Consider the following 14,150-nt stretch of genomic DNA (forward strand, 5'->3'; position numbering starts at 1 on the left):
CCCTGTCTTGTTCCTGATCTTTTTCACCACTGAGTATATTAGCTGCAGATTTGTTATTTTGGATGGTCTAAATACATGGTCTTTATTTTTTTAAACTTATTTTTATTGTATTTTTTCCAGCACCATTAATCCCCCTTATACGCTATTCCACCTGCACCTACTTCCCTCTCCCCTATAGTCACTACAGTTTTCCATGTCTGTGAGTCCTTTTCTTTTTTTTTTTAAATTTTTTTATTGATTAAGCTGTTACAGTTGTTCTGTTCCCCCTTTCATTCCCCTCCACCCTACCCCCCCATCGCCATCATTACCCCCCTTTAGTTTATGATCATGTGTCTCGAGTCCTTTATATTCTATATTTCCCATGCTATTCTTGCCCCCCCATCTATTTTCTATCTACTGTCGGTGCTACTTATTTTCTGTACCTTCTCCCCCCTTCTCCTCCTCCCACTCCCCTGTTGCTAACCCTCCTTGAAATCTTCATTTCTATGTTTCCACTCCTGATCTAGCTGTCCTTTTAGTTTGCTTTTGTTTTAGGTGTGGTTGTTAATAACTGTGAGTTTGTTGTCCTTTCACTGTTCATGTTTCTTTAACTTCTTTTTCTTAGATAAGTCCCTTTAACATTTCATATAATAAGGGCTTGGTGATGATGAACTCCTTGAATTTGATCTTATCTGAGAAGCACCTTATCTGTCCTTCCATTCTAAATGAAAGTTTTGCTGGGTAGAGCAATCTTGGTTGTAGGTCTTTGGATTTCATGACTTGGAATACCTCTTTCCAGCCCCTTCTTGCCTGTAAGGTCTCTTTTGAGAAATCAGGTGACAGTCTGATGGGGACTCCTTTGTAGGTGACTGTCCCCTTAGCTCTTGCTGCTTCTAGGATTCTCTCCTTCATTTTAATTTTGGCTAATGTAATGATGATGTGCCTTGGTGTGTTCCTTCTTGGGTCCAACTTCTTTGGGACTCTCTGAGCTTCCTGGATTTCCTGGAGGTCTATTTCCTTTGCCAGATTGGGGAAATTCTCCTTTATTATTTGTTCAAATAAGTTTTCCACTGGTGGCTGTGCCTTTCCCCCTTCTGGTACCCCTATAATTCGGATGTTGGAGCGTTTAAAGATGTCCTGGAGGTTCCTAAGACTCTCCTCATTTCTTTGAATTCTTGCTTCTTGACTCTTTTCTGTTTGGCCATTATTTGCTTTCTTCTGGTCCACTCCATTGATTTCAGTCCCAGTTTCCTTTTCATTGCTATTGGTGTCCTGTGCAATTCCATTCATTTCAATTAGTTTTGCCTTCATATATTGGTCTAATCTGTGGCTATAATCAACCAGTTCTGTGAGGATCCTGATCACCAGTGTTTTAAACTGTTCGTCTGAGAGTTTTGCTATTTCTTCATCGCTTAGATCTATGGGCTCTGGGGCTTTGAGATCTTCTTGCGACATGTTTGGTCTGTTCGCGCCCTTTAAGTGTGAGAAGCGGCGCCTTGGACTCCCAGGTCGCTGGGTTGTGACTCTGTATGTGGGGGCGTGGTCAGAGCGGGGGAAATGGTGACCCCCTCTGCTGTTTCTCACAGCTGGGTGAGGATCAGCGTCTTAGGTGGTTCACCTGGGCCGGGCCACTCAGAGTCTCTGGGTTATGACGCTGTATGTGGAGGTGGGGTCAGAGCAGGGAAATGGTGGCCCCTCCACTGCCCCTTGCCGCGGGGACCCACCGGGCTCCGGTCCAACCACCCACTCCCTCGCCTGTCCGCCCACGCACAAATGCGCCACCACAGTCAACATGCAGCACCGCTCCCCCGCTGTCTCCCCCGCAGTCGCTCGCCTGGTGGCTCACTCTGTTGCTCACTAGGTTCAACCCTGCGCCTGGATTCCGCGCGTCTGGATTCCGCGCCTGGGTCCGGCTGACCAAGACCTCCTGTGCAACCCCGCTTCACCAGCCGCTGGTTTTGCCCCTTACCGGTCAGGCTGAAGAATTTGTTGTTAACGGACTTCCGAAAAGTTCAATTTTCCATGTTCTGGCTGTGTTTTTTGTTGCTAATATTTAGTTGTCTCTAAACTTGGTTGTGTGAGAAGGCACAGCACATCCACCTATACCTCCATCTTGGCGGAAGTCCTATTTTTTTATTTTCATTTTTATGCATTTTATTTATTTCCTTTCAGAGGGTAGGGAAGAGAGGGGGAGAGAGAGGGAGAGAAACATCAATTGGTTGCTTCTCACATGTGCCCTGTCCAGGCATGTGCCCTGACTAGGAATTGAACTGGTGACCCTTTGCTTTGTGGGATGCTGTCCAGCCAATTAAGCCACACTGGTTAGGGCTGCTGCTAATTTTATTGAAGAGCTATTATATATGACAGTTTTCTTCTTTGTTGATGGTTTCAAGACTCTCTCTTTGTCTCTGGTTTTAGAAATTTGATTATGTCTTAGTGGGTCTCTTTGATTTCATCTTTCTTGAAGTTCTTTGAACTTTTTTTGATTTTTCAATTACAGTTGACATACAGTATTACATTAATTTCAGTTGACATACAGTATTACATTAATTTCAAGTGTACAACATAGTGATTAGACATTTATAACTTACAAGTGATCATTCATATAAATCTAGTACTTATATGATAGCATATAAATAGTTATTATAATATTACTGACTATATTATGCTATACTTCACATCCCTGTGACTATTAGTGAGTTAGTGATGAACTCCTTTAGTTTTTTCTTGTCTGGGAAGCTCTTTATCTGTTCTTCAATTTTAAATGATGATAGTTTTGCTGGGTAGAGTAATCTAGGTTGTAGGTCCTTGCTTTTCACCGCTTTGAATAATTTGTGCCAGTCCCTTCTGGTCTGCAAAGTTTCTATTGAGAAATAGCTGACAGTCTTAGAGGAGTTCCCTTGTAGGCAACTAACTGCTTTGTCTTGCTGTTTCTAAGATTCTCTCTTTGTCTTTAACCATTAGCATTTTAATAAGAGGTAAAAGATTTATATGATCTGAAGAGAAACCAGCATATAACCTTTAGCATTTTAATTATGATCTGTCTTGGTGTAGACCTTTGGGTTCATCTTGTTTGGGATGCTATGCTTTCTGGACTTGTATGTCTTATTTCCTTTGCTAGATTGGGGAAGTTTTCAGTCATTTCTTCAAACAAGTTTTCAATTCCTTTCTCCCTTTCTTCTACTTCTGGCACCCCTGTAATGTGAATGTTGGTATGCTTGATGTTGTCCCAGTTTCTCCTTAAACTATCCTTATTTCTTTTAATTGTTTTTTCTTCTCATTGTTCTGATTGGATGTTTTCTGTTACCTTACCTTCCAAAGCACTGATTTGATCATCTGCTTCATTGATCTGTGTTGATTCCCGCCAATGTATGCTTTACTGCAGTTATTGTATTCTTCGTTTCTGTCTGTTTTTTTTAATGTTTCTCTCTCCACTTTTATGTTTTTTCTTTTCTTTTTTTTCACTTTATTTATATTTTAAAAATATATTTTATTAATTATACCATTACAGTTGTTCTGTTCCCCCCTTCATTCCCCTCCCCCATCATTCCCCTCCTTTAGTTTATGACCACGTGTCTCAAGTTCTTTAGATTCTTTATTTTTCATACTATTCTTGCCCTCCCCCCTATCTATTTTCTATCTACCATCTATGCTACTTCTTTTCTGTACCTTCTCTCCTCTTTTCCTTCTCCCACTCCCCTGTTGCTAACCCTCCATGTGATCTTCATTTCTATGGTTTTGCTCCTGATCTAGCTGTCCTCTTAGTTTGCTTTTGTTTTAGGTGTGGTTGTTAATAACTGTGAGTTTGCTGTCCTTTCACTGTTCATCTTTTTTATCTTCTTTTTCTTAGATAAGTCTCTTTAACATTTCATATAATAAGGGCTTGGTGATGATGAACTCCTTGAACTTGACCTTATCTGAGAAGCACTTTATCTGCCCTTCCATTCTAAATGAAAGCTTTGCTGGATAGATCAATCTTGGTTGTAGGTCTTTGGGTTTCATGACTTGGAATACTTCTTTCCAGCTCCTTCCTGCCTGTAAGGTCTCTTGAAAAATCCGCTGACAGAAAAGTTCTGATGGGAACTCCTTTGTAGGTGACTGTCCCCTTAGCTCTAGCTGCTTCTAGAATTCTCTCCTTCATTTTAATCTTGGGTAATGTAATGATGATGTGCCTTGGTGTGTTCCTTCTTGGGGCCAACTTCTGTGGGACTCTCTGAGCTTCCTGGATTTCCTGGAAGTCTATTTCCTTTGCCAGAACGGGGAAGTTCTCCTTTATTATTTGTTCAAATAAGGTTTCCACTCGTGACTGTTCCTCTTCCCCTTCTGGTACCCCTATGATTCAGATGTTGGAACGTTTAAAGATGTCCTGGAGGTTCCTAAGCCTCTCCTCATTTTTTTGAATTCTTGTTTCTTCATATTTTTCTGTTTGGTCATTTTTTTCCTCCTTCTGGTCCACTGCTTTGATTTGAGTCCCAGTTTCCTTTCCATTACTATTGGTTTCCTGTGTATTTTCATTCATTTCAATTAGTTTAGCCTTCATATGTTTCTCTAATTTGTGACTAAAATCAACCAGTTTTGTGAGCATCCTAATCACCAGTGTTTTGAACTGTGCATCTGAAAGTTTGGCTATTTCTTCATCGCTTAGATTTATTGGCTCTGGGGCTCTGAGTTGTTCTTGAGCCATGTTTTTATCTGTTTGTACCTGTTATGTATGAGGAGCTGAGCCTCAGTTGTTCACCAGGGCGGGGCCACCCAGGTCTCTGGTTTGTGATGCTGTAGGTGGGGATGAGGTCAGAGAGGGACAAATGGCGGTTCCCTCTGCCGCTTCCTGCCTCAGGGGCCTGCGCAGTCCGTCTCACTGCTTGCTCCTTCACTGGTTTATCTGTGCTCGAATGTGTGACCTCCATCAGCCCTTAGTGGGTCCACCCGCTTCTCCACACCTGGCATCCGCCCACAGCTGTTGGCGCACCTTGGTTGTGCGCCCGGGTCGGTCCGGTGAATCTTTCCTGCCTGACCCTGCTCTGCTGCTGGCTCTGCCCCTCTTACCAGTTTAGCTGAGTGGTTTGTTGTTGTCAGACTTCCGTGTAGTTCAATTTTCTGTGGTTTGGCTGCGTTTTTGTTGCTAAAACTTTGGTTTTTTTTTAAACTTTGTTGTTTTTAAACTTAGTTGTGTGAGAAGGTGCAGTGCTTCCACTTAACGCCGCCATCTTGGCCGAAGTCCTCCACTTTTATGTTCTAATCTCCTTGTTGAAGTTCTCCCTGAGATCAGCCAGCACCCTCAGAACCAGTGTTTTGAATTCTGCATCTAATACATTGCTAGTCTCCATTTTCTTCAGTTCTTTTTTTTTCTGAAGTTTTATTCTTTTTTTTTGGATTTTTTTGTCTCTCCTCATTCTGGCTGCCTTCTTGTGTTTGTTTCTGTGTATTGGGTAGAGGTGTAGCATCTCCCAGTCTTGGTAGAGTGCCTTTATGTAGTAGGTGTCTTGTGAGGCCTAGTGATACAGTCTCCCAGTCACCTGAGCCAGTCACCCTTGTGAGGGTTGTGTGTCCCTCCTGTTGTGAGTCTTGATTACTGTTGTCATGTTAGTGAGAGGGACTGACCCTGAATCAGTTTAATTTTGAATACTGTCTGTGAATACAGTGGAGGAACTATTGTACAAGGGGTGACCCTATAGAGTAGGATTTGCTTTAGTGGAGCCCTGGTGCCTGCTAAGACTACCCTTTGAGTGTGTTGTTAGTGGGGGTGGTTGGGTGATGCTCTGGTTTGGTCTGAAATTGGCCACCAGATGTGTTAGTTTGGGGCCTCTTGGAAGGTGCTGGCCAAGGTCAGTCGCTACTTGTGCCCAGCCTGGGGCCATCTGGTATGAACTACAAAGTGATCTATAGATGGTTGCCACTGTGCTAATTTTAGATGTGCCTGAGAGGGCAAAGCTGAGAACTGAGGTTGGCTGTTCGTTGTGTATGGCTTGGGGCTACTTAGCAAGAGGTGTAGGACACATGAGGCCAGATGCTGCTGCTTTTGGGTTTGTGAACCTTTAAGACAGGGGTGTCAAACTCATTTTCACTGGGGGCCACATCAGCCTCGAGGTTGACTTTAAAGGGCCAAAATAATTTTAGGACTGTATAAATAAATGTAACTGCTTCTTAATTGTTATGGAATTGAAATTACATTTGGCCTTTTGAAGGCAACCACGAGGCTTATGTGGCCCTTGGTGAAAATGAGTTTGACACCCCTGTTTTAGCGGAACACCTGGGACTCCAGCTGCCCTCTGTCTTACTTAACCCCAAATCTGCTGGTTTTCACAGCCAGAAGTTTGGGGACTTCTATCCTGGCATTGGAACTCTGGGCTGGGGATCTTAGTGCAGGGAGGGACTCCTTGCTTCTTAGGGGAGACTGCTATAGCCAAGATATCCCTCCAGACTTTTAAACACCCCATGTGGATGTGGGACCAACCCATTTGTCATCTGTGCCTCTCTTACCAGTCTCAATATGGGTCTATGTGCATTATCTTCTGGAGGGCAGGCCCTTTGCAGTACAGGGTTTCTCTACTAGTTCAGTGTTTTGGGAACCCATCTGTATCAGTGTACCAGCTGGCATTGCTACAAGAGGCTGCATTTGGCTTCAGTGAATGTTTTTTTGAAGATTCTTTCAACCTGTTTGCTGTTTCATGATTGGTGATTTATGAGTGCACCTGCCCACACATGACTGAGTGTTCAGCAGTTTCTGGCCGAAAACAGCATGACCTCTGTGCCCCACCTTACCTATTCATCCAATTTTGCCCCAAGCAACTTTTTTTCGTTTCTACGGATGAAGAAAGTCTTCGAAGAAATATTTTGCTAATGTGGAAAACATTAAATAAAACCAGCAGAAGCAGTAAAAAGGCATCAGAATTGATGAGTTAAAAACCTGTTTTGAGCAGTGGAAAAAACATCTTGATAGATGTGTTGCATCAAATGGAGAGTACTTTGAAGATGACTGAAGTTTAAAGATGTAAGAATAAATACACAAATTTTTAAAAATATATTTCAGGTTTTTTTCCACCCTTGTATGTTCAGCTGTAGCACTTCTGTTCAGCTAGACTGCAGGGGTCATAAATGATGGGTGCTCTGTACTTTAGTTGTAATTTTGATGTGGGTGTGGAAGTAGGCAAGTACAGTGTTTTTCCACTCTGCTATTTTTACCAAAAGCCTTATTGGGTATTTATATTCATGTTTCTCATCTCATTTTGGAAGTTTTCAGCCATTTTCTTCACTATTCTTCCTGCTCTTTCTCTTTCTCTCCTCCTCCTGGGACTTCTTTAGTGTGTGGTGTCTATGCCGGCCTGGTCGATTATGTCCCACATGTCCCTTAGTCTCTGCTTGCTTTTCTTTAGTTTTTTTTCCTTTTGGTTTCTCAGACTTGATCATTTTCATTCTTCCATCTTCAAGTTCACTGCTTCTTGTTTCTGCCTGCTCACATATGCCTTTGAAACCCTTTGTGAATTTTTTTATGCAGTTATTATAGTTTTCAGCTCCAGAATTAGTATTTTTTGTTTCTTTTTAGGTTTTCTGTCTCTTCATTGATATTTTAATTTTCTTCACACATCATTTTCTTCACATCTTTTTTTAGTTCTCTGGACTACTTTAAGACAAATATTTTAAAGTGTTTGTCTAATATAGCTGTCATTTGATCTTTTTCAGGGACAGTTTCTATTAATTTTATTTATTTTTCTTTGGGTTGCATTTTTCTGTTTCTTTGTATTCCTTGTGGTTATTTTTGTAGAATACTAGACATTTAAATCGAATAATGTGGTAACTCTGGAAATTAAATCCCCCCTCCCCAGGGAATTCTTCTGTTGTTGCTGCTGTTACTATTTTTGTTTTCTTGATTGTTTAGGCTATGTGCTGAGGTTCAGCCTGAGTTATAAATTTAATGTTTTCATAGGTCTTTTCTGAGACTTTCTTGGGTATTCATAGTCACTTCCTAATTTTACCCATGTATGCACTTGTTTTGAATGGCCTAGTCTTAAATGTTTGGCTTCCAAAACAGAAAAATTGAAAAATGAAGAAGTTAAGAAAAGGGCACTGGCCCTTTAAATTTCCTAGCAGTCACTTTAACCAAAGGGGCAGGGGTTTGCAGCAATGGCAAGAAGAGAAACAATGGCTGCCCTCTGTGATCAGAAGCAGCAGTCATTAATTAGAGCACAGGTCCCAGATATTTATAGAATAGCATTCTTTTCTCCGCCCTAGATCCCACAAGCTGTGTGCAGACCACCTCACTCTGGAGTTAGGGGATGGGTAACTGCTGCTGTGCTAAGAGCCGAAATTGCCTTAAATTAACCTGCAATTTATCCATCCAAGCCTTCCTGGGAAGTTGTAAGCTTTGAACAGGCTCTAGAGTTCCAAAATAAGTACATCAGAGAGATTTTGCCAGTGCAGTTGTTGTCCAGATGGGGAGAGGATTAATTCTGGTGCTTCCTGCTCTGCCATCTCCCAGAATCCTCTGCTGGAGCCAGTGTTCTTGTTGGGCTTGACTCTTCTGTAGGTTGGACAAATCATGGAGCCTTTTCTTGTTTCAGTATTTCATTTGTAGTTGGAATTGATCTCTCCTTACAGATGGGACTCTTGAAGGTATGAAGGGAAAGGCATAAAGATAATTTTGTTGAGATTCTCTGGAAAGAGACATGTCATGGATCAGTATACATTTTACTCTTGGAAGGAATGAAAATCAGCAATAAGAAAAGTACTCTTGCCTTTTAGGATTTTTCATAGAGAAAAATCACTGTGGGAAATTTGGGTGTAGTGCATAATTGTGTGGTTTTTTTCTTTTTTTGTTTTTTGTCTTTGGGGGTTTTTTGTTTGTTTTTGTTTTTTTGTAAATCCTAGACTCTTGGCTTTCAGGTGGTCGGCACTGCCAATTTTGATCCTCTCACCAGCAGTGAAGTAAGTTACTCTGACATTTAATGAGTAGTAGGTACTGAGTACCAGGGATGGTCAGAAACTCAAGAAGCAGAGTCCTTGCTTTCAGGGAGTTTACACAAACTTCCCAGTGTTCTATGTTTGTTTCAGGACTCTGTTTAAGGAGAGCAGAAGGGGCCATGGGCACCTGACATCAATCCTGTGAGTGTCTCATTGTTTTTATTTCTCAAGACTATTGTCATTTTTATCTCCTTGGTGGATCTCCTTTAAACCTTTACTGTGTTCATTTTGTACAGGGCCAAGAAGAAAGTAATAGCTCCTTCTAAAATCAAGGTGAAGGTGAGTCAGCCTGCTTGGATCATATGCCATCTCTTCTTTTTCCAGCCATGCTTATGAAACCTCTTGAATGACCGTGACAGCTCATTGAGCTTTGCTGGTCTGGGTGACAGCTCTTCAGAATGGCACTCTTGAGGCTGTACCAAGAGGCAGGTCAGGCCCACCAGAGGGGCCTTGGGTTGTTGGCAGGGCAGAGACCTGAGCCAGGGCACTGAGTACCCTCTATCTTCAGTTCTAGGAAGCAGTACCCACCTGGCCAGTTTCCCAGGTCGTTGTGGGGTTAAATGAGGTCTTCCTGACAGGCTTCTGAGGAGTGAAAAGCCCCTGCTTATCTGAGGGTATTATACTGCGATGATCTTTTTATGGAAGAATACACTTCTAGCATAGTTCAGGTTAGCCTGTAGCTACAGCAGAAAGGACAGATGGCTTTGTTGAGTTTACCTAGCAGAAATGAAAGACAGTACAATGGTTAGAAAACAGAGACTGAAAATGATCATAGGTATTTCAGAAACCTCTCAGTGTAATAGAAATTGCTGTTTTACTAAATTTTTACCAGTTCCTGAGACTTTATAATGCTCTTAACCATGACAGACCAGCCTGGGAGAATAAGCTGTGCAAACTGCTTATTCCTAAGTATCTGTTGAGCTTCTACAATGACTGAGACATATTGCATTTAGCACCTGGGGTATAGAAGTGATCCAAGAGACCCCATTCCTACTCCCATGAAAGGACTTTTCTTTTGAACCCCTGAGGAGACAGGTGTTGGGGAAAACCAAGGAGGAAAAGGAAACTAATTCAAGGCAGTTTTCCTGCCATGTATCACTTTCTGATTAAAGCTAAGGGGACACTTCTCAGTTCTGAGAAGTGTGAGTGCCAATAGGGAGAGGGTCTGCTCAAGTCTTGCATTTTTTCAGAAACAGAAAAAAGAAGAGGTTCCTTGTGGTTGTCTGTGTACTTAGCACCAGAGCATGCTTGGGTAAGCACCAGAGCATGCTTGGGTAAGCCAGCTGGACATGTTTAAGTCCACATAGGCCTGTCACCTACTCTCTTTCCCCTTGATTGTGATGATATAGGAGGGCCTAATTTGGGGACCTTGTGGTGTTCTCATGCTTGCATTCTCACAACAGGACCAGTGTTGGCATCTTTGGACATTTCTAAACATCAGCATTTCTGCTTTCCTTCAGGAATCATCTGCTAAGCCTGATAAAAAGGTTTCCATCCCATCAGGCCAGATTGGCAGCCCTCTGGCTTTGTCCTCAGAACACCCGGGAGGAGGCCTAAGCACTGGAGCTGCAAACAGGGAGCTGCCATCCCAGGCACTGGGCAACCTTGTGAATCCTGCTTCTGTCAGCCTGGAAGACTCATTGGATGGAGACATGATCCATAGTTCAGCCTCCTCCTTGGAGGCCGTGTCCAAGGAACTGACTGTGCTGAACAGCAGAGCAAGTGGGAGCTCCGAGTTCACACTGCCTACAGCCTCGAAAGCACCTGCAGAGAAAGTTACAGGGGTTTTATCTACAGAAGAAAAAAGGAACTTCCCGAAGGCTAGCCCTTCTGCCCCACCACCTTCTAGCTCACTGCAGTCACCCCTCAACTTTTTGGCTGAACAGGCTCTGGCACTGGGGCAGTCCTCTCAGGAGAAAAAACCAGAGAGTTCTGGCTACAAAGAGCTTTCCTGTCAGGCTTCCCTGAGCAAGGGCCTGCCAGAAGGGCATCAGTCCAAAGCAAAACACCATGGTTTGCCACGGACGTCTCATGCACCCCAGGCAGCAGCTCCTGTTCCTGGCCCCCAAGTAAGAGTCTTTCATGCTGGCACTCAGCAGCAAAAGAGTTTCACACCCCCAGCTCCATTTGTCAGTAAGCTCCAGGGCCCCAAACCTTCTTCTCCACAATGTCATCGTTCCCTTCTCCAGCTCGTGAAGACAGCAGCCAAAGGCCAGAGCTTCCATTCCTCCACACCAGCCTCATCAGGAGGCACATCAGCCTCCAGCAGCAGTTCTCATAAGGCCCCAACCTTGTCCTCTGCTGCCCTGAGCCATCCAGCAAAACAGCACTCAGCCAGCTCTTCAGGGCCATCTTACAAGAATAGCCCCTTTGCCGGCTCTGTCTCTAAACACGGGATTTCTTCTGGCACTTCTTCCTCTGGAGGAACACCAGTCCAGAGCTCCACTTCTGGGAATCTGCTCCCCAGTGCACAGCCTCCCTCCACAGGACAGCCTGCCAGCCGACCTGTCCCAGGCTCTGCAGTGAAAAAGACACCTGTTTCCCAGAAGCTGACTCTGGTGGCCCCTCCCGGTGGTCCCAATGGAGATTCTAGTGGTGGGACTCAGGGAGTGGCCAAGTTACTGACCTCCTCCCTGAAGCCCAGTGCAGCTAGCAGCGTGACATCTTCTACCTCCTTGCCAGTGAGTGTCTGGGTATAGCAGCTGTCCCCATGGGTCTTGCAGACAAGGCTACCTGCCTTGCCCTGGTCAGACAGTGAGAACTGACATTGAAGGTCTGGTAGGAATAGTAAGCTCAGAAATCAAAAGGACTGGACTTCTTGTTTTCTGCTCTTATCTTTCCTGTTGGTAAGAATCCCAAGAGAGCCTGAAACTGCTTAGGAGGGTGAGGACTGGTCAGCACTGTGTTTGCAGGGAGGCTAAGAGTCTGAGGGGGTTGGGGACATGTGGAAAGAGCCACAAAATTTTCCTTTCATAGTTTCCTACCTGTCCATCTCTCCAAACAAGTCAGTAAAAATAATACTGCTACCAGATCATTAATTATGTGGAGATGTTCATGCCATAGGAATATGAGTAACTTCTGAAAGTTGTTCTCTTCATTGGGTTTTGAAGGACTCTGCAGTTCATATAGAGTCTGATGGAGTCCATTGGTTGGTGAGGGTTGCCTGTGGGAATTTCAGAAATCTGGATGCAGGTTGGGGAAATAGGAGAGGGTATCTTTTCATTTTTCAATATATAAAATGACTGTGTGGTTGCAAAGATAAAACTATAGAAAGGTATGTTCAGCAAAGTCTCACCTGCTTCTGCTATGTTCCTATCACACAGCAAGGGTTTTTATGTTTCTTTCTAAAAACAAAGATTAATACCTTTGTGTTATTACAATGAATACAGTGGGTGTGTGTTATTTGTATAAATATACATATACACATATTTCTATGTACCTACATTTGTGGATGTCTGTATATGGTATTCTTCCCTTTCTTTGTGGCATAATGGAAGTGTTTTTGATATCCTACTTTATAAAGTGAACACTGAGTCCTGGGAGACATACCAGGACAGTTGAGAGACTTTTGTCTTTCTTCTTTGGGGATGCAGACTAGAGTTCTTGCATAACGGGCAGCCGACATCCATGTGCATGTCCCTGCCCTGTGCATTAACAGGCTTAGTTTGTGAGCAGGCCATGGACAGGCTGAAGCTCTGACCCTTTTCTATTTTTACTTCCCAGAAAGGAACGAGTGGGACTGTGCTGCTGACCAGCTCGTCGCCCCTAAACCTGCTCTCCTCATCCTACAAGACAGGCAGCCCAAAGCTGCCTGGGGCTGTGAACTCGAACTCCCTGGGGATCATCTCCCCGTTTCCTCTCCATATGCTTTCCTTCAGCACTGACTCCTCTGCCAAAGCAGGGGTCTCTAAGGATGCCATTGTCACAGGCCCTGCCCCTGGGACGTTTCATCATGGCCTCAGCCACGGTAAGTGCTTGTCCCCTTCTCCTCGTGATAGAGGCACAGATGGTGCCCCAGGACTTCCGTTGTGACCAGCGAGTTCTGTTGTCATGTACCAGGTTTCTGTGTGTGTCTGGTGTGTGGCTGTGGGCAACGTCGTTGGGGACCTTGTTGAGAGCTCTTCATGGGCTTTTACCCAGGGCTGACCAGTAGGCCATCTGGGGCTCCGGACCGCCGAGGCTGCTTTTCTGTTCCCGTCTCCAATGTGTGTGTTTTGTTCTTTTCTCCCCTCCTGTTTTCTCTCAGGTCTCCTGGCTGGTTTGCATTCCAGCCCGCCCCACGCAGCACCTCTCCCTCACGCTGCCGTGTCCACCCACGTCCCGCAGAGTCTGCCAGGTAATTGCCAGGTGGTCAGAGTGCCATGTGCACTGTGCGCCATTCCCTTCTCCACTCAGTAGATGCCTTGTCTGCTGCTGAAGTTTCCAGTGTCTTCACCTTATTGTCTCTGTGTTGTCTTGGTTTGTTGTTTGAGGCTGTGGCTCTGTGGGTACTCAGAATAACACAGGCTTCTTCCATTTTGTGATTTCCACTAGTTCCCTGTCACTGGGTCAGCCTTATCCCATGTTACCACGGAGGAAGTCATGGTGACCTGTGTGTGAGGCAGAGGAATCCTTAGCCATTGGCTACTTGGGGCACTAAGGCCTTTAAATTCAAGCTGCTGTGCCTTCCAGGTGATACCAGCCAACAGAAGGCTCTGTAAACTTGGTTGAAATGAAAGGGGAAGTCCAAGTAGTAGTGAGAAGTCACAGTGGCAGGGTTTTCAGGAGGGACTTTTACCTCTGATGTGTGTATCCAAGAGAAGAGCAGCTGTCAATTCAGTTCAGTAAAAGAGCTCTCAATTCAGTTATGTAAGAGAGTTGGGGGCACGACAGGAGTTGGGACAGTGTTTCCTTTTTTTTCCTCCTGATTTTCCTCTGTGAGAGCAGTGGCTTACAGAAAGGGACCCTCTATGAGCCCTAGGTTTATAGCTGTGAGAAGCTGGCACCTTTGTCATCAGTGACTGGCCTCACCCTGTCCTGGGACCTGATTCTTAAATGCAGCTAATGGAATGCTGGTGTAGAGCCTCCGGAATCTTGGTTTTGGCCTATTGCATTACTACGTTAGACCTGCTCCAGAAATAACCAGGGGCCACCTTGGTCAGGGAGAGCCATTCTTCCAGAAGCTGAGCCTGGAGCCACGCTGGCAGACTGGTACCTGGTGGGAGTAAGATGGG

At 44.3% G+C, this 14,150-nt stretch overlaps 1 protein-coding gene across 6 annotated transcripts in view; it reads left to right on the forward strand.

The window, feature by feature from the left end:
• UBN1 (ubinuclein 1) overlaps positions 1 to 14,150 on the forward strand; it is a 50,056-nt gene that overhangs the window by 32,625 nt on the left and 3,281 nt on the right. For 5 of the 6 annotated variants that reach the window (XM_037143498.2, XM_053671603.1, XM_053671601.1 and 2 more), the window contains 5 exons: positions 9,028 to 9,078; positions 9,174 to 9,216; positions 10,398 to 11,618; positions 12,661 to 12,904; positions 13,184 to 13,273. In XM_037143498.2, the coding sequence (XP_036999393.2) occupies positions 9,028 to 9,078; positions 9,174 to 9,216; positions 10,398 to 11,618; positions 12,661 to 12,904; positions 13,184 to 13,273 (1,649 nt within the window). The remainder of the gene's footprint in view (positions 1 to 9,027; positions 9,079 to 9,173; positions 9,217 to 10,397; positions 11,619 to 12,660; positions 12,905 to 13,183; positions 13,274 to 14,150) is intronic. The other variant, XM_053671604.1, reaches the window with a different exon arrangement.

The sequence above is a fragment of the Artibeus jamaicensis genome, unplaced genomic scaffold (genome assembly GCF_021234435.1).
Source record: "Artibeus jamaicensis isolate MK-2021 breed Jamaican fruit bat unplaced genomic scaffold, CSHL_Jam_final contig_700, whole genome shotgun sequence".
Lineage (NCBI taxonomy): Eukaryota > Metazoa > Chordata > Mammalia > Chiroptera > Phyllostomidae > Artibeus > Artibeus jamaicensis.